Source organism: Thamnophis elegans, chromosome 1, assembly GCF_009769535.1.
Source record: "Thamnophis elegans isolate rThaEle1 chromosome 1, rThaEle1.pri, whole genome shotgun sequence".
NCBI classification, from domain to species: Eukaryota; Metazoa; Chordata; class Lepidosauria; order Squamata; family Colubridae; genus Thamnophis; species Thamnophis elegans.
In genome coordinates this window covers 962,185-983,179 of record NC_045541.1, presented here as the reverse complement: position 1 = coordinate 983,179, position 20,995 = coordinate 962,185, and the positions used below count along the sequence as shown (strand labels likewise).

Here is a 20,995-nt window from a genome sequence, read left to right as displayed (position 1 = left end):
CAACAAAAGCAATGTTGTTTCAGCAAGTGTTTGTCTCTTAGACAAGGTGGCGCAGTGGTTAAATGCAGCACTGCAGGCTACTGCTAGATCAGCAGTTCAGCGGTTCAAATCTCACCGGCTCAGGGTTGACTCAGCCTTCCATCCTTCCGAGGTGGGTAAAATGAGGACCCAGATTGTTGGGGGCGATATGCTGACTCTGTAAACTGCTTAGAGAGGGCTGAAAGCCCCATGAAGCGGTATATAAGTCTACTGCTATTGCTATTAGATCAGTTTACTGAATGGCAACTGAGATATATTGGATTTCTACAGTTTAAAATAGTTGTGAAACATTTCTATCCAAAATTTGGGGGGGGGGGGGGATATATTGAGCTGAATCAAGCTTTAAAAGAAGGATGTAGGGGAAAAGCCCTCATGCATACTAAAAATACTGCAGATCACTCTTTTATTTATTACTCTATTTCATGTTTCAACTCTTTTCAAACACAAATAAAAACGATGTTTATATTGCCTATTCATTCCAAAGAACATTTTAAGGTTTATCTGGGGAATAAACTTTCCAAACCAGTACTCTATCAAATGTTTTTATCAACTTTAGAATGTTATTTGTTTCATCAAATAGCTTTTCCTTTGAATGAACATCAGAATATATTTCCTTTTTTTAGGTTTAAGCTAGAACCACTATTACAAAATAAAACGCCTGAATGTAAACCATTGCAAATCCATCTGTGTTAACTAAAACAAAGTATGTTTTTCTCTGTAAGTTTTCAATTCATCAACTTCTAGTGCCACTGCAGTTCTTTTCTTAAGATAAGTACCCAGGTACATGGTACCAGGTGCTCCGATGACAATGGGTATCACTGTTACATGTTTCATCCATAATCACGCAGTTTCGATGGCCAAGTCGCAGATTTTTTGGATTTTTCCCAGTTCTTTTTCTTCGACTCTGGTATCTCCCGGTACAGCGATATCAATAAACTTTATGCTTTGGTTTTTTGACAACTGTGACATCTGGCGTATTGTGTTCCAAATGACGATCCGTCTGTGTTCGAAAGGCCCACAAGATCTTCACAGTTCCATTTTTGGTGACTTTTTCCACTTTGTGCTCCCATGACTTTTCGGGTACAGATATATAATATTTTTTACATAATGACCAGTGGATTAATTCTGCAACTGGATCATCTCTAGCTTTGTAATCAGTTTGCGGGATTTTGCTGCACTCACATATTAAATGTGAAACAGTTTCAACTTTGTCATTGCGAAGTCGGCAGTTTGGATTTTCAGTGGATTTTTGTATCTTTGCTTTCATGGCCTTAGTTTGCAGTGCTTGTTCTTGAGTAGCCAGGATTAAACCTTCCGTTTCTTTCTTGATGGTTCCCATGTTAAGCCATGTCCATGTGAAGTTGTTATTGCATTTTTTTCAATGTTTTCAAGTACTGTCCATGCAAAGCTTTGGTTTTCCATCCATTTAATCTGTTATCCAGATGTTTAATTATTTTATATTGTTGTTGTTGTTGTTATATGATCTGCCACTATTGCTGTATGTGCACTGAGAGCTTATCCACTGGAGATAAATTCCTTGTGTGTCTAATCACACTTGGCCAATAAAGAATTCCAATTCTAATATACTGCAGTTACCTTAAGCCTTTTGTTACTATTGGTCCTAAAGTGTAAATAGGAGGTGCATGTTTATTAAATGTGGGGGGAAACAGACCCAGTGGGATTCTTTTTGATCAGGCTTCCTGGCTGCTATCTAGGTATGAACTGCCATCAGTATCCTGATAGAGAACCCAGTTGCTAGTAAACTCTTTCACAAAGGGAAGATTTAAAGACAAAAGTACGCTATTATGGAAATAAGGGTTACCTGATAATCCATCGTCTGACCCTTGAAACATGTTCATTATGCAAATGAAATACGATGAGACATTACTATTATCAGATGTTTTTAGGAAGACATTTTCAAATTCTGAAAACAGAAACCTGGGACAAAACAGAACAGAACAGTCATGTGAAATCACACACATTAAAAATGGTTTGCAATTAAAAGAAAGTCTTCAATTTATCTAGATACTGTTCTTCTGTTGATGCATGTTAGGATTGTAATTTCTTTCTTTCTTTTTTTTGGCAGCTGCCGCACACTGCAGAAAATATACCAAGAGAAGAAATAATGGTTGGAAACTAACCAAGGTGAGAAGTCGCTTGGAACTAAGGAGAAACTTCTTAACAGGGAGGCAATGGAACAGCTTGCCATCAGAAGCTGTAGGTGCTCCATCACTGGAGACTTTCAAAAAGCTGCTGGACAACCATTTGTCTGAATTCAATTCATTGGTGAGAAAAGTAAGGCTTTACACAGGCGAGAAAAACCAAATACACAAATATAAAATCAGTGGCTCAACAACAGTAACAGTGAAGGGGATCTAGGCGACTTGATGGACAACCACTTAGGTATGAGCTGCAGCTGCCAAAAAAGAAAAGAAATTGCAATCCTAACATGCATCTACAGAAGAATAGTATCAAGATAGTGTGAAGTGTTAGTACTGCTTTACACTACATAGTAAGACCACGCTTGGAATACTGTAGCCAGTTCCAGAGCTACAGTTTAGCTCCAGGCCCTTAATTATCTTCCATTCTTTCTAGGACTTCAGCATCTTTTTTGTATTGTAAATACAAAAAAGATGCTGAAGTCCTAGAAAGAATGGAAGATAATTAGGGGCCTGGAGATAAACTGTACACTGAATTGGGTGTGTCTAGTCAAATAAAGAGAAGAAGCAGGAGTGACATGACGGCAATCTTCCAGTACTTGAGGGGCTCTCACGGAGAAGACAGGGTTGACTATTTTCCAAAGCAGTTGAAGGCACAACAAGAAGCAGTGGGTGGAAGGTCCTTAAAGAGACCTAATGAGAAATTTCCTGATGGTGAGAACAATTAATCAGTAGAAATTTCTGTCTTTAGAAATTGTGAGTGCTCAATCACTGGAAGTTTTCAAGAAGTGATTGGATAACAATTTAGCCAGAATAGTATAAGGTCTCCTGCTGGAACAGAGTGTTGGACTAGAATACTCCAAGGTCCCTTCTAACTCTGTTATTCGATGCTCTAACTCAGTGATGGCGAACCTTTTTCGGCTCGCGTGCCATAAGGGGGGAGTGCAGGGGGGTCAGGCCGTACCCATAATGCAACACACAACCCCCCCCCAGTGCGCATGCGTGCATGAGAGGCACTCTCCCCCATTTTTCCACGCTTTTTTTGCCCTCCCCAGGCTCCAGATGCTTTATAGGATCCTGGGGAGGGCAAAAACAATCTCTCTAGACCCCCCCCCTCCCGGAGGCTCTCCGGAGGCTTCAGGGACCTTCAGGAGGCTTCCCTGAAGCCTCCGAAGGGCAAAAAACGACCCTATGAGCAAACTGGAAGTCACTTCCATTTTGCTCGGAGGGTCCTTTTTAATCCTCCGAAGGCATCATGGAACTTCCGGTTTGCTTGTAGGGTGGTTTTTAGTCCTCCGGATGCTTCAGGGAAGCCTCCTGAAGCCTCCGGAGGGCCTCCGGGGGGGGGGGGGGGCAAGGGGCTCTTTTCACCCTCCCCAGGCTCCTATAAAGCCTATGGAGCCTGGGGAGGGTGAAAAATGTCTTTAAAAAAGGCTGAACTCAGCCTCGCGTGCCCCGACAAATGGCTCTGCATGCCACCTGTGGTTCGCCATCCCAGCTCTAACTCAACACAAAGAGGAAATAGAACAATTTCTATTTGATCAGAAAATGAATTTTGGTAATCATGTGAGGTTACCAAAAGATACACACGTGTACCAGTATATATGAATGCTCTCTCTGCTCTATAATCAAGTCATCCTGTCAATTATAAATAAACATACATTTTAAAAAAGAATTACGAACCAGTCGTCAGTAATTTTGCATCATTCTGAACATTTTAAACAATATTATTTCTTATGTCGGACCTCATCTCAAAAATATTTCTTTTCTGCTGAAAAAAAATAGAATGGATTTCATTTTATTCAAATAATTATGAAAGATGTTACTTACTGTGCAATCAAATTGCTTGGAGATTGTGCTTGTTCCCATTCCTTCCAAAATGTCTTGTTCAGAAGTGTTTCTGCGATCATCAGAAAGGGATGCCTTATGTGATCAAATTTATATGGCAGCTGAGTTCTTTTTGACGGCAAATTTGGATCTGGATTTGCTTTAAGCTCCTTTAGCAAATCCAAATGATTTAAAATAGAAATACTGGCATTAAATATTTCTGGAACTGATTTGTTGTTCTCCAGAACTTTCCCCATCATTTCCAAGCCATTTCTTGCATTCTCAGTTTCCGCGTGGTACCATTTGGACAACGTAGTCCAGATTGGTGAAAAATCACTTTCAGATGGAATGGAGATTTCATCTTCATTTCCTTGTGTGGCTTCATTCGCAGGAATGTTCAAATATGCAAAATCTTGAAACTGCTTAAAGAATATTGCTAACTCATCCCAGTCTATTAATTTGTCAATGAAATTTTGTATATAATATTCTGTTTCATTTCCTGAATACAGCAAGGGACTTTCTGAAGGGTTATAAATAACATCATTTATATCATCAAGAACTGGGATGAAACAAGTTGAATTAATTGATGGTAATTGTTTAGAAATTTTTGCTAAAGATGCATACATCTCCTGCATCCAAGGATGTTGGAAATCAAAGAGTATATTCATTTTCAAAAGCAAGCCAGAGGAAAATTGTAGTGATTTGATGAGGCATAACAAGTCATTTGAAAAATGCACATTATTTTTTTGGTAAAGATTTATTAACTGTGTCTGCTGGAAATTTCTTATGGAGAAAAGTAAGAAGTCAATAAACGTTTGATTTGTTTTCTTTTCAAAATCCATGGAAGAGAAAAGCAGTTCACAATGGTTTTGGTTATGTGCTTCAGAGAGAGAGAGATTTCTAAACAGCATTTGAAAAATTATGTGAATTATATCTTGAGCATTGCAATTATGTGGCGCACTCGTTTTGTTGGTCCAACTATGTAATAATGGACTTAGAGTTAAATATAAGATATCCATTGTTTTTGTTTCAGCTAAATTTCCATCCCCTAAGAAAGATTCACTGAATTCCTTTTGAAACAGAAATTGTGAAAAACCATACAGGGTGGCGATTTTTCCTTTATTCGTTTCTTCCAATTTGCTGTCAGAAAGTATCCTTGCTCCTTCATTCAGTATGTCATAAATATTTTCAAAGATTTTGTGGCTATTATTAGCCAATGGGAGAATGGTTTTTAATTGACTAATGCTAAATTGACGCCTAAAACTTTGCTGCAATAACAGCTTCCTAACAGCAGCATTAATTTGTTCTGAAGTGTTAATATATGGGTTTTCTTCATTATATTTTGGTAGTACATGGGATAAAAATTGAGTTAACCCTTGCAGTTCTGAGTTAAAATGAAGGCCAGAAGCATTATTCAGTGAAGAAAGATGTTTATATAATTTATTTAAAAAAAGTGAGCTATGCATTACCGGTTGTAGTTTTCTATAAATATTTACAAAGGTCTTCAACTCAGTTGACCAGGATTTTTTATCAGTATTTTGGATTCTTTGCAGTAATTTTGAAAGATAAATAATCAAGTTTACATTTGTTTTACTATGATAGTTATTCTGAGGGGTCAAGAATGGCTTCAGAATGGCTTTCATTACTGAAGATTTAAGAAACAAATTTGAAGATGTCAAAGGAATTTCTTCTCTCGAATCAAAAGCCCATGGTATTTCCATTGGAAATTGGGTAGTTGTTATAGACATCATCTTCTGGATAGTTTTCCATATCATTGTACGTTTGAAGTTGATCCTATTTAAAAACAATTCATTTGATACTCTTGTGGTTTTGTTTAATGTGTGTTTGATTTGTTCTGGAGAAGGATTAATGTAGAAAAGTCTTTGAAAAAGAGCATCAAAAGGTGATAAAAAAGTATTAATATTTTTTCTAAAATAAATTTGGTAATCTATGTCAGAACTGGAATTTAGGAACAATCTTAACATATCTAATATGTCTTCTAAATAGGAAACTCTCATGCCCCATCTTAAAGTTTCAAGGAGTTTGTATGGGTTCTTTTCCTTGTTGGCTAATCCAATGCCAACAAGAATTAGTGCTTTTCTGGACATTTCTAGCAGTTGAATATACTGCTTTGTATTTGTCACATTCTGTTTTGAGAGCAATATATCTGCAGTCTTGCTCAAGATCTCTGAAAAATTACTCCATTTTGATTGATGAACCACATTTTTGCTCATTTGTAAAATCTTAGCTACAATCTTTTGGTGTTTATTATGTAGCAAAAAAGAAGGCACAAATGTTTGATTCCAAAATGATGGGTTATCCAGGATATTTTGAATAACTTCTACTGTTCCTTTAAAAATAAAAGGACTCTGAATGTGTAAAGCAGAAATTTTGTTAATGATATTGCTAAGCAATGGTTCTCTGCAAGTCAGATTACGTTGAGACAGATCAAGAGACAAGGCACTTAGATTTTTATCAATCTTGTCTAGCCAGGAATTCTGATTTTTATGGATCCCAATTAATTTGGACAGAAAACTGGATGAAACTTCTAATAATTTGATGAGACACACACATTCACCTGAGCAGTGTTTACTTTTGTTTCCCTGGATTATTTCAAAAAGTGATGCCGGTTTGAGACTCTCTGTTGTCAGGTGAAGCAATTGGGTAAATATATAGTCATAGGTTGTTTGGTTTTCAAAATCCAGAGAAGATAAGAGAAAATCACATTTTCTTTCTCTTAAGGCTTCCTTTAGTGTGGCATTATTGAAAAACACTTCAATTGCAATAAGATGGAGATCTTTGACAGTGCAGTCTGAGAATCTGTTGTCAGCCTGAATGTTTCCGATTTGAAGAAGGCTTGGTGCTAAATACAAGAGTTGCAATATTTTTGCTTGTATTGGAGAATTATGCCACACTGGAGTCATATATAAATCCAGCAAAGGTGAAAATGCTTGTGAAAATCTGAGGAGGGTATCAGTTTTGTTAATATTAAATGTTTTTTTCTGACTGAGATCAGAAAGTATCTCTATATCCTTCTTGATTATTTGAAATAATTTCCGTACAGTTTCATTGTTGGTATTCATTAGTGGATTAACAATGACGTATTTTTTCTCCAGGTCCTCGAGCACTTGTAAACTTTTAAGAACAGCATTTAAAGCCATTGAAACATTTGCGGCCTTGATGCTCCCTGCATCATGCTTTTTCAATATATGGTTTACAAATGTAATCATTTGCTCAAGTTCTATATTCAAAGGAAGTCCAAAGTTATCATGATTGGCGTACAGATTGTCATGTAATATATCTAAGATCTGTTTGTAGATAAGGATGTCTGTATCACTCCATTTTGCAGACCTCAATTTTTCAGCAATATGCCAATAAGTGTTGAATTCATTCCACTGAGATTCATTGATGGAATTTTGGATTTTCTGCATCAGGTTGGTCAGAGAAGAGATCAAAAGGTAGTTACGGTTTGTCCTGCTATTTGTTATGATACTAAAGATTTTCTCAAGTACCAGGAGGTTCTCAGGAAAATTGTCAGTTGTTGCTGGTTTAAGCAGAAAGTTTACTAACAATGATGGCACTTCTTCCACTGAGGTCAAGTATTTTCTATATTTTTCAGGCAGGAAAGATAATTTGAGGACATTACTCATTTTAACACTTTGCCATGCCTTTCTGGCTTTAAAAATACTATTTAAAAATGAGATGTCCCTGATGCTCCTATTTAAATTGTGGATATTTTGAGTTTCCTTGAAGTCAAATAATGGCATTTTCTTCAAGCTATTCGGAGAGTTTGTATTTCTTTGGAAATTCTTTAAAAAATAGTCAGGCTTAAAATCTTCATCAGCAAAATCAGGAGCTAAAAGGTTCCTGTAATAAAAAGATAGAGAGGGCATCATTTATAACAGAACAGAGAAAATGAAAATGGCATGAAATGCCATGAGATTTGTTTCCCCTTCCAATAGTGTTTTAATAACCTGTCTTTCCACTCATCTCTTCCTCACACCTTGCTTGTTTCTATTTTTAACAAATCATATTTTGCTCTTAAACATACGGCTTATGCTTATGACTGGTCTTAAATTCCAATCAAACATGAAAAATGCCAGATATGGTCTTTCATGGTTCCTGACCCACTTTTTTGTCTTCTTCCAAGGCACTCCCACCTTTCTAGTTCCCAGCAATGTTCCCTTCCTCCCCATTAGCCAAAAGCCTTCAGTCCCACCAAGGCTCCCTCTGCCACCCCCGTAGTCAAAGGACTCAGCAGCCCCGAGAGGCTCCACTTCCAGCGCCCTTCGGACTTCAGCCACGCATTTTGCGAAGGGAGCTCCACCGTCCTAAGAGAGACTCTTTCTCCCTCCGGCCAAACTTCTCCGACTGTCACTCCCTCTGGAAGCCTCTCTTGGACAGTGGCTGGAATGAACTTCAGGGCATGGAGGAGGAAGGGCTGAGCCTTCTCCCCCTCCCCACTTCCAACTACACAGAGGTCAGGATCTGGAAGGGGTCAGGAAAATGGGGGGGGGGGGTACTGGGCAGCTACCGGGCAGTAACTCAACAGCGGTTGAGAGAGATGGGGAGGGGGCAGAAGAAAGTGGGCTTTCCTGGCGTTGGGGGAAAACAGCCCTTGACTCCTCCTGGGGCTTCTCAGCAGTAGCTGCCAGCAGAAGCATCACCACCCTCGGAGGGCCCGATCAGAGGAAGATCAGGGGGGAGGCAAATAAATCCAGGGTATGTGTTGAGATGGGGAGGGGGAGTTGGGAGAGCTTAAATCTGCAGCTGCATTAAAAGCTTCACCTTGAAGCTCTTATAGCCTCGCCTGGAAAAGGCAAAAGGGGGGAGGAAGGTTCCCCCCCCCCCCTCTCTCTCTCTCTCTCTCACACACACACACACACACAGATGGGGGGGAGGGAAGAGGCGCAAAGTTCAGGTAGTAAGGGATGAAAATATGCCGCTCAAACACTATACTTTTCTGCACACACTGAAAAAAAATTAGAGGGAACATTGGTTCCCAGATTCCTTTTTTCTAGTCAACCCTCTTCTTGAACTATAAAAAACCTCTGTTAATAGCTATTATTGATGTCAGTGGATGTTTTGTAAATGCTTACAGTCCTGTACTGCAAAAGATATGATTGCTGATCTAAAGGAGTGAATCTATTCCTTTACTGCTTCAATCAGGGTGAAAATAGTGGCTCTTACTGACACACGGGGGCATTTTCAGCAGAGGGAGCTGCCCTTGAAGCAGCTCCATGTTCAATGGAAATGTTTCAGTGCAAATTTCATGCATATTCCATTGAATTATGGAATATTGGATATTATGGAAAGCTCCCTTGCAATTTCCCCTTTGGGGAAAAGGGCGGCATATAAATGCAATAAATTCAATTATATTTTTATAAAGTGTATTGTCACATGCTAAAGTCATTCATACATTTAGTTTATAAATTAAAAAAAATACATTAAAAACAATGGCACTCATTTTTGGGTAGACACGTATAGTTGTTCTGGTGATCTTGTGTGAATACTAGCTTTTACATGCATATACAGGCAATTCTCAAGGTACAATAGATCATTTATTGTCCATTCAAAGTTTCAACAGACCCCCCCCACACACACACACAAACCTATATACAACCCTGTTTCAAAGTTACAAATTCTACAGGACCAACCTGGTCCCTCACCTGATGAATGCCTGGGTTGTAGAGAATTCTTAACCTTACAGAGACACTGCAACGCACCCACATATCTATCCCCCCCCCCTGCCTCCATCTTGTCCTACTGGATCTCCAAAGACCCTGGGCCTGCTTTGTCTGCCCACCAAATTCCAAACAGCTCTCTTCCACCGCTCACAATCCCACACTCACCTTCTGGGGACTAGCAGAACTCAGGAGGCTGGGATGGAGGATATCTCAGCGGGAGGCAGAGGCCTCCTTGGTGTGCTCGTGTCTGGACTAAGCCTCCCGTTGTTTCCTCCACCCCTGAGTCCCATGATGTTCTACCTAATGGCCCGTGCATTTGTTTAACGAATGCATTGGGGACAGCAATGACAGAGAGGAGGTTAATTATGTACTTCATTTAATGTAATCCTTGATTTCCAATACAAAAGGTCAGGCTCCATTTCTATCGTAAATTGAGGGTTTCAGTCAAATACTGGTACATTTTTATACCTGCTGTCTTAACAATATCAGAGGAACTAGAGAAATACCCACGTGATTGGAAGAAAAGAGAGTAGTTTCCATTCCTTTTGAAGTAACATTTTATAGCAGGAGAAAGAATAATTTTAACTCAGAACTCACCTTAGAACTTCTTTCATTTTAGCAAATAAAATCAGAATCTTTTCCGAGGAAATGCGTTGTTCACAAATGTAATTTACTACCAAATTATTTTTATCTAAAAAAACAAACCGACAAATAAACAAGTTAAATTACTAGTTTTAATTATTCTCTTTCAACTGTGAGAGGGCACTATTATTTTATTACATAAAATGTATGTTCCATCTCTCTGCCTGTAAAATAATAGCATTGGAATAAACCTCATAAATACAATCTGGGATTTTTTTTATGGTTTTCCAGAAAAAACAAAGCATGTTTTCCACCTTAAGTTGGCTAATATTTGTTTTCAGGGTTGTTTCAGATGATTATGCGGGATCTGTTTGCTTATTGAGAAATCTAGTTGGATAAATTGGGACTGACATATCATTGCCAGGGTTCATCAGGAAGAATGAATGAAGGGAACTGTTTTCAAATTTAATGGAGTAATATTTAAAATTAGAATCTTATACATTGGCTGCAATATTGTATAGCAATGTTAGCATTTATTTTGCTGAATAATGTATTGGGGGAAAAAATTCACCATATTCAATTAACTATGTAAGAGACCTAAAGCAAGACCTTTACTTTAAGGTAAAGGTAAAGGTTCCCCTCGCACATATGTGCTAGTTGTTCCCGAATCTAGAGGGCGGTGCTCATCTCCATTTCAAAGCCAAAGAGCCAGCGCTGTCCGAAGACATCTCCATGGTCATGTGGCCGGCATGACTAAATGCCAAAGGTTCACAGAATGCTGTTACCTTCCCACCAAAGTTGGTCCCTATTTTTCTACTTGTACTTTTACATTTCGAACTGCTAGGTTGGCAGAAGCTGGCACAAGTAATGGGAGCTCACTCCGTTACACGGCACTAGGGATTCAAACCGTCGAACTGCCGACCTTTCTGATCGACAAGCTCAGCTCTTAGCTACTGAGCCTCCATGTCCTATGATTTATTACCAACCTGTAATACAAGTATTTGGATCTACCTACTAGAGTTTCCATTTCATTCAACCAACTCATCCCACCTACATAAGCAGGGAAGTTATGTTGTAGGTCCCGTCACTTAAAGAAATTCAACTAGTGGGGTCTCAGAAGAGCCCCTTCTCTGCCATTGTTCCCTGCCCTGTGGAACACCTTGCCCCAGAGATTAGATAGGGCACCACTCCCCTAGCCTTTTAGAAGGGTTTCAAGGTTGGCTCTGCCAATTGGCATGGGGGTCTGTGCAAGCATTGGAGGGGTGGGAGGTGGGGGTTTGGTGGGCTGAAGGTACTTCCTCTATCTATTAACATTTCAATAGTCCCATTAACTCCGTTTCAATTTGGTTTTTAATTTTGTTCTAAACTATGGCTTTTATATGATTTTGTTTTACTTGCAAACCATCCAGAGTCAACCAAGTGTGATGGGTGATATGGAAATTTGGTAACTAAAAAAGTGAATTAACATTACTTAGGTCTCTGATCAGGTACAACAAATAGACTAGTCTCACCTTGTTCTGAACAGTTCAAAGTCGACAGCCAGCTAGTCACATTCAGAATCGGTTGGGAACTGTTACCCCTCTTCACAAATGACCTTTAAAAGAAGAAAAGAAAAGTCCTAAGTATGAGGATGCAATGAAATCAGGCATGAGCCAATCCCGGCTCATAGCAGTTTTTCCATGTAAGGGACATGCTCAGCTCCTCTATGATATGCACTTTTTAAAAGTGTTTAAACAATGTCTCTGAAAAAATCCTGAAAGAACTAGAATTAACAGCTGCCGGGGGGAGGGGAGGGAGGACACATTAAATTTACAGCCAGCCCCTTGCTCCACTTCCCTTTTCAGCTTTAAATAAAATGTAAGACCCCAAAGGGACTGGTTTAAAAGCAGCTTTCTCACCAGTGGCTTTCTCATGTAATACAACACCAGTGAAATTGTGTATGAAGAGGCCTTTGGGGAAATGTGGCAGAATGTATTAATTTTTTTGTCATATTTATTTCAGTTATTCTCTTCCATATACGTCTTTCTTCTTTTCCCCACTACAGGTCGGTGAGGGGGGGGGGGGGACATTTCCTGACTTCAGGGACCTCTTCAGGCAGTTTCAGGAGTCAATACTGACTTAAACAGATGCACACAATAAAAAGTATGGGAATTGTCGAACAAATTTCTTCTAACCATTGCCTAATGCACTTTGGGAAGAGAAAATGGCAGTTGCCAAGAGGCAGCCAGTGGTGAAACGGTGCCACCAAAAGCTAACAGCCTCCATAAAAAAAATGGGATAAAGGAAACAGAGTCAATTGATTCAATGTTCCATTCATTATAAGGCATATTTCTTCATAAATATAATAATTCTGGTCTTTTTGCTGCCAAAATTAATTTCGTCATGCATAAAAAAATCATAGTTTATAAACTCACTATAAAATGATCAAATTTTACCACCTTATTTTAATTTCATATGGAAGTAATCACCATCCATTGTGGAATAATTGAGCACAATCTGATGTTTAGAAAAAAACAACCCTTAAATTATCTCAGTTCATCAAAACTGGGCTCGTTTGTGTAACAGTCAACAAGCTCTGTAAGAGAAATCCTGTGCACACCAGTTTCCAGCTTCCATCTCTTTTACCTCTTCCTGTCGTGAAGAGTATCAACCATGTCTCTCACTACGGTAGAACCATGGATGATATCTGGAGTCATCAGGAAGAGGTTCCATATAGACGTTTCATTCTGCACTTGGGAGATGAGTGATAAAAACGACCCAACTTCCTGGACAAAAGCCATCTGAAAAGAAGGATGCTTCTGCAACTAGAAAGAGAAGTGAAGGAACATCTTTTAAAAGGTGAGTATAAGTAGTTCCCAAGTTATGACTGGCCACTTAATGACTGTTTGATTTGTTAAACCTGAGAAATGGTTTTAGCACCTTATCATCCTGATCAAGATTGAATCACTTTATTTCTTCTGAGCTTCTTCAAGCAGGAGGAGGGAGGGGGAAACGGAAGGCTAAGCTTTCACCTATGGGCCATTAGAGCGTGAACCTCACCAAGGCCACCACTGCAGGTGCTAGACAGGAACAGGGACTGTTCTCATAACAAAGGGGAATTTTATAACTGGACCATGTAAACACCCAGGGGCGAGGCGCTTGCACGAGAGCAAGTGGTTTGAATAGTGTTCATCAGGCAGCATCATGGGAGGAGGTTTCCTAGTGTCTGGGTTGAATGAGACAAACTACCTCTCTTGAAATGTGAAGCTGGAGATACAACTACAAAGGGAGGAGTTGTGGATGATTGTTACTAATCCACCAAGAGTCCTGGATGATGGTGGCCAGAGGAGAAGTGAAAAAAGCATTGGCCAGCATAATTCTTGCTTTAGAAGACAGTCAGTTGCTACACGTGAGAGGTCTCCAGTCTGTGAAAAACTGCTGGGAGGCGTTGCGCAGTGTGTATGTGAGAGACACTGCAGGCAGTAAGATGTTGCTGACTAGGCAACTGTATAAGGCACAGCTGAAGCCGGGAGAGTGTGTGTCCACACATCTGCAGAATACGAGAAGGACTTTCCTTGAGTTGGAAGAAAGGGGAATGACATAAGGTGTATGTAGTGCTTAGTTCCTTAAACAGTTCATGGGACATTTTCGTGACTAGTCTAGAGTCCATGCAAGAACAGGATTTAACCGTGGCATATTTAACTTGTCAGTTGTTGGAGGAGGAGCAGAAACAGCTGGAGAGGAGACCAGGAAAAGGAGGAGAGAGGGTTCGGCACAGACCGGTATCTGCAACAGGATGCCAGGATGCCGGCAGAGCAACTGAGAATGTTAATTTTGTGAAGAGAGGCTACACCTGCGGTTCTTCTTAGCATCTCCAGAGAGACTCTCCTGAGAGGAGGAACAGAGGAGCAGTGAGACAAGGGCATGGATCTAAGCAGCTAATGTGGAGCAGTTCCCCAGCATCGTTTTCCCTGGCAGCGTCAACAACTGAACATACCAGGAATACATGGTTATTGGACGGTGGGGAGAGCCAGCATATTGTTAACAATCCACATGTGTTTTGTGGTTTGAAAGCAGCAAACCAAATGTGGGTTAGAATGGCTGACGAACAGAGAGATGCTGTAAAAGGGAAAGGTAGTGTGTAGGTACCAGAAATGGATGCTACATTGTACAACATGTTATGTGTATCTGCTTTAGAGCACAATTTGTTGAGTTTATCCGTGTTAGACAGGCAGGGTTATGAAATATGCTGGGGGACCATATACCATTAAGAAAGATGGACAGGCATCTGCACAAGGCGTTAGAAAGGATGGCCTGTACGTTCTGGGAATGCAAGAAAATAATTCTGCACATGTACTTAAGAAGGCTCCTACGCATGACAATTGTATATACCTGTTACATAGAACAGTGGTCCCCAACCCCCGGTCCGCGGAGTACCTGGCACCGGGCCGCGCAGCGGCCGGGGGCCATGATCGCTGCAGCGGCCGGGGGCCATGATCGCTGCAGCGGCCGGGGGCCATGATCGCTGCAGCGGCCGGGGGCCATGATCGCTGCAGCGGCCGGGGGCCATGATCGCTGCGCAAAGGCTCCTGGGCCGTGCGCAAAAGCTCCTGGGCCATGCGCAAAGACTCCAGGGAAGAGAGCCCTGCGCTGGTACGCACGTGATATATAAACAATCAATGTGTCGTCGCGAACAACGCCCCCCCACCCCTGCGCGCGCTCAGCGGGCCACGGTAAAATTATCAAAGGCTGACTGGTCCGCGGCGATAAAAAGGTTGGGGACCACTGACATAGAAGATTGGGGCACGCAGGTTTTAAAGAATTGAAAAGGATGCCTGATATAGCTGAGGGATGTAATGTATATTTGGATTGTATTGTGTGTAAGGAATCAAAAGCCAAAATGTATCCTGGAAGTAAAAAAAAGTGCAAGAACCACAAGCAGGATATTTCAATTGGTCCATGCTGGTTTGGTTGGTCCCATGACACCCTCTTTAGGAGGAGCGAGATACGCCTTAGTCATAGTAGATGATTACAGTAGATATGGATATTGTTATTTACTGAAAAATAAGACTGAAGTATTGCAACAATTTAGGAAATGGGTAACACTTGTAGAACGACAATATGGATGTAAGGTATGCCAGCTGCAAACAGACAAGGAAACAGAGTTTATGTTTGAGAGGCTTCAAAGGTGGTTAAGCAGTCTAGGCATACAGCATAAAAAACCAGATCCATTTTCACCTTCTGAGAACATAGCAATAGCAGTTAGACTTATATACCGCTTCATAGGGCTTTCAGCCCTCTCTAAGCGGTTTTACAGAGTCAGCATATCGCCCCCAACAACAATCCGGGTCCTCATTTTACCCACCTCGGAAGGATGGAAGGCTGAGTCAACCCTGAGTCGGTGAGATTTGAACCGCTGAACTGCAGATAACAGTCAGCTGAAGTGGCCTGCAGTGCTGCACCCTAACCACTGCGCCACCTCGGCTCAATGGAACGGTATGTGCCTTCAGTTCATTCAAGAACATTTGATAGTTATGCCTGGGTGCGTATTCCAAAAGCTACGAGGAGAAAAGGTCAGACGAAGGCCAGAAAGTTTCGATTTGTTTGGTATGAGCCAGGAACTAAAGGGTACAGGTTTACAGATGGTACTAAGAGAGTAGTGCTCTCAAGATCTGCTAGCTTTGCAGAACAAAACAACTGGAACACATGCTGATCAGGAGGTGTTCATGCCAATGCAGAGTTCTAATCTGTCGGAAGATTAGAACCAAGAGAGCCAAGGTGGCGCAGTGGTTAAATGCAGCACTGCAGGCTACTGCTAGATCAGCAGTTCAGCGGTTCAAATCTCACCGGCTCAGGGTTGACTCAGCCTTCCATCCTTCCGAGGTGGGTAAAATGAGGACCCAGATTGTTGGGGGCAATATGCTGACTCTCTGTAAACCGCTTAGAGAGGGCTGAAAGCCCTATGAAGCGGGATATAAGTCTACTGCTATTGCTATTGCTATTGCACAGATGACATAGATGTAGAAGAGGAGAGACCGGAAACTGTGACGCAGGAACACATAATTCCAAGGAGGTCCGAGAGGAGTAATAAAGGTGCATCTCCAGAACGGTTTACTGAGAGGGAGGTCAGAACATACAGTGTTTAGGTATGAACCTCAGAATTACCAGTAAATGTTGATAATGCCCAAAGTATGTGAAATTACTGAAAGATGTAAACGGTAATGTATAACAATGATCAGATTGCAGCATTGTTCTAGCGATTGTAATATAGCTGATATGTTAATAAAAAAACCCTGTGTCTGTAGAAAAGTATAAAGAATATGTCAAAGCATTTGGATTATCAGCCGTACAGCTTTAAATGGGAAGAGTGTCAAGTGCTGAGGATTTAATAACTGTCAGTTGATGAAAGGTTGTAAACTGTTATTTGTAAGATGATGCCATGTAAGCAAGGCTGATGCAATGAGGTGTGTGTATGTGTATGTGTATGTATGTGTGTATATATGTGTGTGTGTGTGTTTGTGTGTTATATTTGTGCTGATAAATAAATTATATTTGTGCTGATTTTATTTATCAGCACAAATATAACACAAATATAACAAAGGCAACAGTAAAAATGTTGGGTTTCTGTTGTGATGGACTCTTGTGACGAGCCGATTGACAGATGATGGAAGCAGTTAGCTTCCTTCCATAATTGGGGCTTACCAGGGGTTGTGACACTAAATATCTATATATCTATATATCTATATATCTATATATCTATATATCTATATATCTATATATCTATATATCTATATATCTATATATCTATATATCTATATATCTATATATCTATATATCTATATATCTATATATCTATATATCTATATATCTATATCTATCTATATCTATCTATATCTATCTATATCTATCTATCTATCTATCTATCTATCTATCTATCTATCATCTATCTATCTATCTATCTATCTATCTATCTATCGTCATTAGAGGACATTTCTCTTTGTATATATTTTGCATATAGAATAGAATACAATAGCAGAGTTGGAAGGGACCTTGGAGGTCTTCTAGTCCAACCCCCTATCTAGGCAGGAAACCCTATCCCGTTTCAGACAAATGGCTATCCAACATCTTCTTAAAGACTTCCAGTATTGGGGCTTTCACAACTTCTGGAGGCAACTTCTGTTCCACTGATTAATTCTCCTAACTGTCAGGAAATCTCTCCTCAGTTCTAAGTTGCTTCTCTCCTTGATTAGTTTCCACCCATTGCTTCTTGTTCTACCCTCAGGTGCCTTGAAGAATAGTTTGATTCCCTCTTCTTTGTGGCAACCCCTGAGATATTGGAACACTGCTATCATGTCACCACTAGTCCTTCTGTTCATTAAACTAGACATACCCAGTTCCTGCAACCTTTCTTCATATGTTTTAGCCTCCAGTCCCCTAATCCTCTTTCTTGCTCTTCTCTGCACTCTTTCCAGAGTCTCCACATCTTTTCTACATTGTGGTGACCAAAACTGAATGCAGTATTCCAAATATAATGCCTTACCAAGGCATTTTAAAGTGGCATTAACACTTCACGTGATCTGGATTCTATCCCTCTGTTTATGCAGCCTAGAACTGTGTGTGTTTATTTATTTATTTGTTTGTTTGTTTATTTGTTTATTTGTTTATTTATTTATTTATTTGACTTATATATCGCTTCAATTTTTTTCTTTTACAAAATAACCAGCTTCAAATCTGTACATGCAGGGTAACCAAATAGATAGAGCGTGGAAAAGCTGTTAGATTAAAAAAATGGGTGAAGGGAACTCTTTTCTAAACAGTTTATGAAAGCTACATATAGTAAACTATATTTTCCTCACAAAGGGGGCAGGGGGAAGAAAAGGAACGAGAGAGGGATGGATACTTACTTTTGAAATATGAGTTCTGAGTTCTTGGAAAAATGACTCCAGAAGAGACATATTATGGAGGCAGAATGGCTGATAGATGTTTATTCCGAGAGTTTCCGAAAGGAGGCCTTGCAAAGACGCATTCACGGAGAGAACCTCACAGATGGCGACTTTAAGGTTGGCTTGAGAAGAGTCTTGTTTCTGCAGCCAAGTAGTAAAATTGCATATAAAGGTAATGAAGTAAAATTATTTTGTTCAGTCTGACTAGATACAGATTTTCTAAAATGAGTTGATCAAATGTTTGGAAGAACATGATGCAAGTAGTCCTTGACTTACAACAGTCGCTTAGTTACTGTTCAAATTTAAAACAGCACTGGGAAAAATGACTTATGACCGTTTTTCACACTTACGACCTTTGCAGCAGCCCCATGGTCACATGATCCAAATTAAGATATTTTGGCAACTGACTCTTTATGGTGGTTGCAGCGTCCCAGGGTTATTCGATCACTTTTGAGACCTTCTGACCAGGAAAGTCAACGGGGAAGCCAGATTCACTTAACCGTCTCATCATATACTTTCCTTCTCCAAGGGGGAAAACAATCCAGTGTCCCTCCCTCCCTTCATCAGGTCTGTGAATCAGGCTTTTTCCATCCCTTTTATGAAAATGAAACAATTCTACTTACTAGAATCTGTCCCACAACCCAAAAAGCCCACAGCTACTCCCTGTGCCTGTTTACACGGAGTCAGGCATGTTTGTCTCAGTCTGTGTTCAAGTTCATTTGAACAAAATAAAAATACTTTATATATGACCTCTACTTCTGTGCATGCCTCTGATAACCATAATTTTTCATAAAATGACTAGAATTTCATTCAGTGGAAAACAGGCCACACTTTGCAACTAGGGAATTTTTCTAAAATAACAACTGCTTAGCATTGGAATGGTCCCTTACTAAAAAAAAGTAATAATTTTTTTAAAGCAAGGGACTATTGGGTTGTGACTTCAACAATGCTGCGAAGATATAGAAAGATGGAGCACTGAGCTTTTGCACAAAAGACTGATTATAAATCCAATCCAATCAGTCCTTTCTATTATTGGAAGAGAGGGAGGTAATAAATAGCTCTACAAAGGGAATAGCTGTTTCATTATCAGTAAACCAGCAGGTGGGGGGGGGGGGCTTTCCTGGTGGATGAACACAATTGATACTCCTACTAGCATCATCTAACATTTCAGGTGCTGTGGCTTCCAGGTGCATATAGCTTTTCAGAAACATACACTTTTTTTCTTCTTATTTTATGTTTTACTTGAAAACCAGCATGGAGCATGGATTTTGAAGCTGACCTAGAAGATGAGATACCCTAGCTTTCTTCAAGATGGTTAAGATTTCAGTTATTTTAAGTTTAAGTACAAATAAATTTGTTTCATGCTGTACTATTTGCAACACTAATATAAATTATTTTGTTTTTATTGGATAATCAGAATTATCATTTTTGCTATATTCAGCACATATGGGAGTATACTCATAGCATAAACAAATGAAATTTGGGTGCTTTTTAAAACTAAAATATTTATTTTATTTCCTCATAAAAATATTAAAATGTATATACCTATATTAACTTTAGGTAAAATGGGGCATTTAAAGATGACTCTTTATATTTAGACAATTACCTCTGCTAAAGTGAGAATCTGGTTAAGCAAGTATATTCTGTCATAGTTGGTTGATGATGAAATATTTTCAGTAAAATCTTTCAGACTGAATGTTGAATCAAGTATCTCTGTAAGTGAAAGAAGAAAATGTTTTACCTCACCATTAAAATATAAAGCCTGGGACGAATTATAAAGTATCACAAAGAGGAAGAACCCAAATTGTTCGAGCAGAGTTGTTCAAAATTCCCACGAATTTTAATGTAACAAGAAGTAATTCATGGCCCAGGGAGGAAATGGAATAACATATAGAATAAGTACATAGAATAACATTGATACTACTGAGTAAATCAGGTGTATTGCTACAGACTCAAAACAAATTATTACTGCATACAATATTTGTAAAGAAAATATCTAAATTTGTGCAATAATTTTAATAAATATCATGTAATCCTCCTATGTAATAAATGTATACATTATGGCATAATGATACAATATATTATACTATTAAATATACTACTCTTATATAATATTACAATTAAAAGGACTATTTACTTCAATATATAAAAATGATAAATAAAAGAGACATTTCAAATTATGGGGAGGAGTGCCTGGAAAACCTGCCAATAAATCTAATTGGCAAACGTGACCTGTGACAATTGGGGAAGGAATTATTTCCTATTTTAACTATACTGAAACCACAGGAAAGATTTAGAGTTGATTTTACATTTGACCGTGCCAATATGATGCACCCAATAAAGAAGTTCTTTGAGGAAGATTCCAGTCTCAGAGTTCTGATTTGCTTGGGTTCATTATTGGGAACCTTGAATTAAACCAACACTCTCAACCTCTGCCCGGAAGAAGGGGAAATCCTGCAGGGCCCTGAGCCCTGGCCACCTACCTGGTTGCTTTGGCAAGTCAGAGAAGACTCAGGGAATATTCCAAGATGGAGAAGAAGGGGGAAGCCCCCGCCAGACCTAGTGTGGCCACGGCTGCTGCAGTGCAGCCAGCAAGCCAAGCTACCTGGTATTGGACCTGGGTACTTGAGAGACCGCCTTCTGCCGATTACCTCCCACAGACCCATTCGATCCCACAGACTAGGCCTCCTCTGTATTCCATCTGCCGGCCAATGACAGCTGGCGACTACCCGGAGGAGGGCCTTCTCTGTGGCTGCCCCGGCCCTTTGGAACGAGCTCC

General features: G+C 39.8%; 1 protein-coding gene across 1 annotated transcript in view; it reads right to left on the bottom strand.

The window, feature by feature from the left end:
- ABCA12 (ATP binding cassette subfamily A member 12) overlaps positions 1–20,995 on the bottom strand; it is a 119,303-nt gene that overhangs the window by 80,960 nt on the left and 17,348 nt on the right. Inside the window, exons 5-11 of the mRNA XM_032233361.1 lie at positions 19,823–19,929; positions 18,178–18,357; positions 12,920–13,098; positions 11,806–11,888; positions 10,310–10,403; positions 4,029–7,892; positions 1,862–1,977 (exon numbers count right to left, since the gene is read on the bottom strand). Of these exons, the coding sequence (XP_032089252.1) occupies positions 1,862–1,977; positions 4,029–7,892; positions 10,310–10,403; positions 11,806–11,888; positions 12,920–13,098; positions 18,178–18,357; positions 19,823–19,929 (4,623 nt within the window). The remainder of the gene's footprint in view (positions 1–1,861; positions 1,978–4,028; positions 7,893–10,309; positions 10,404–11,805; positions 11,889–12,919; positions 13,099–18,177; positions 18,358–19,822; positions 19,930–20,995) is intronic.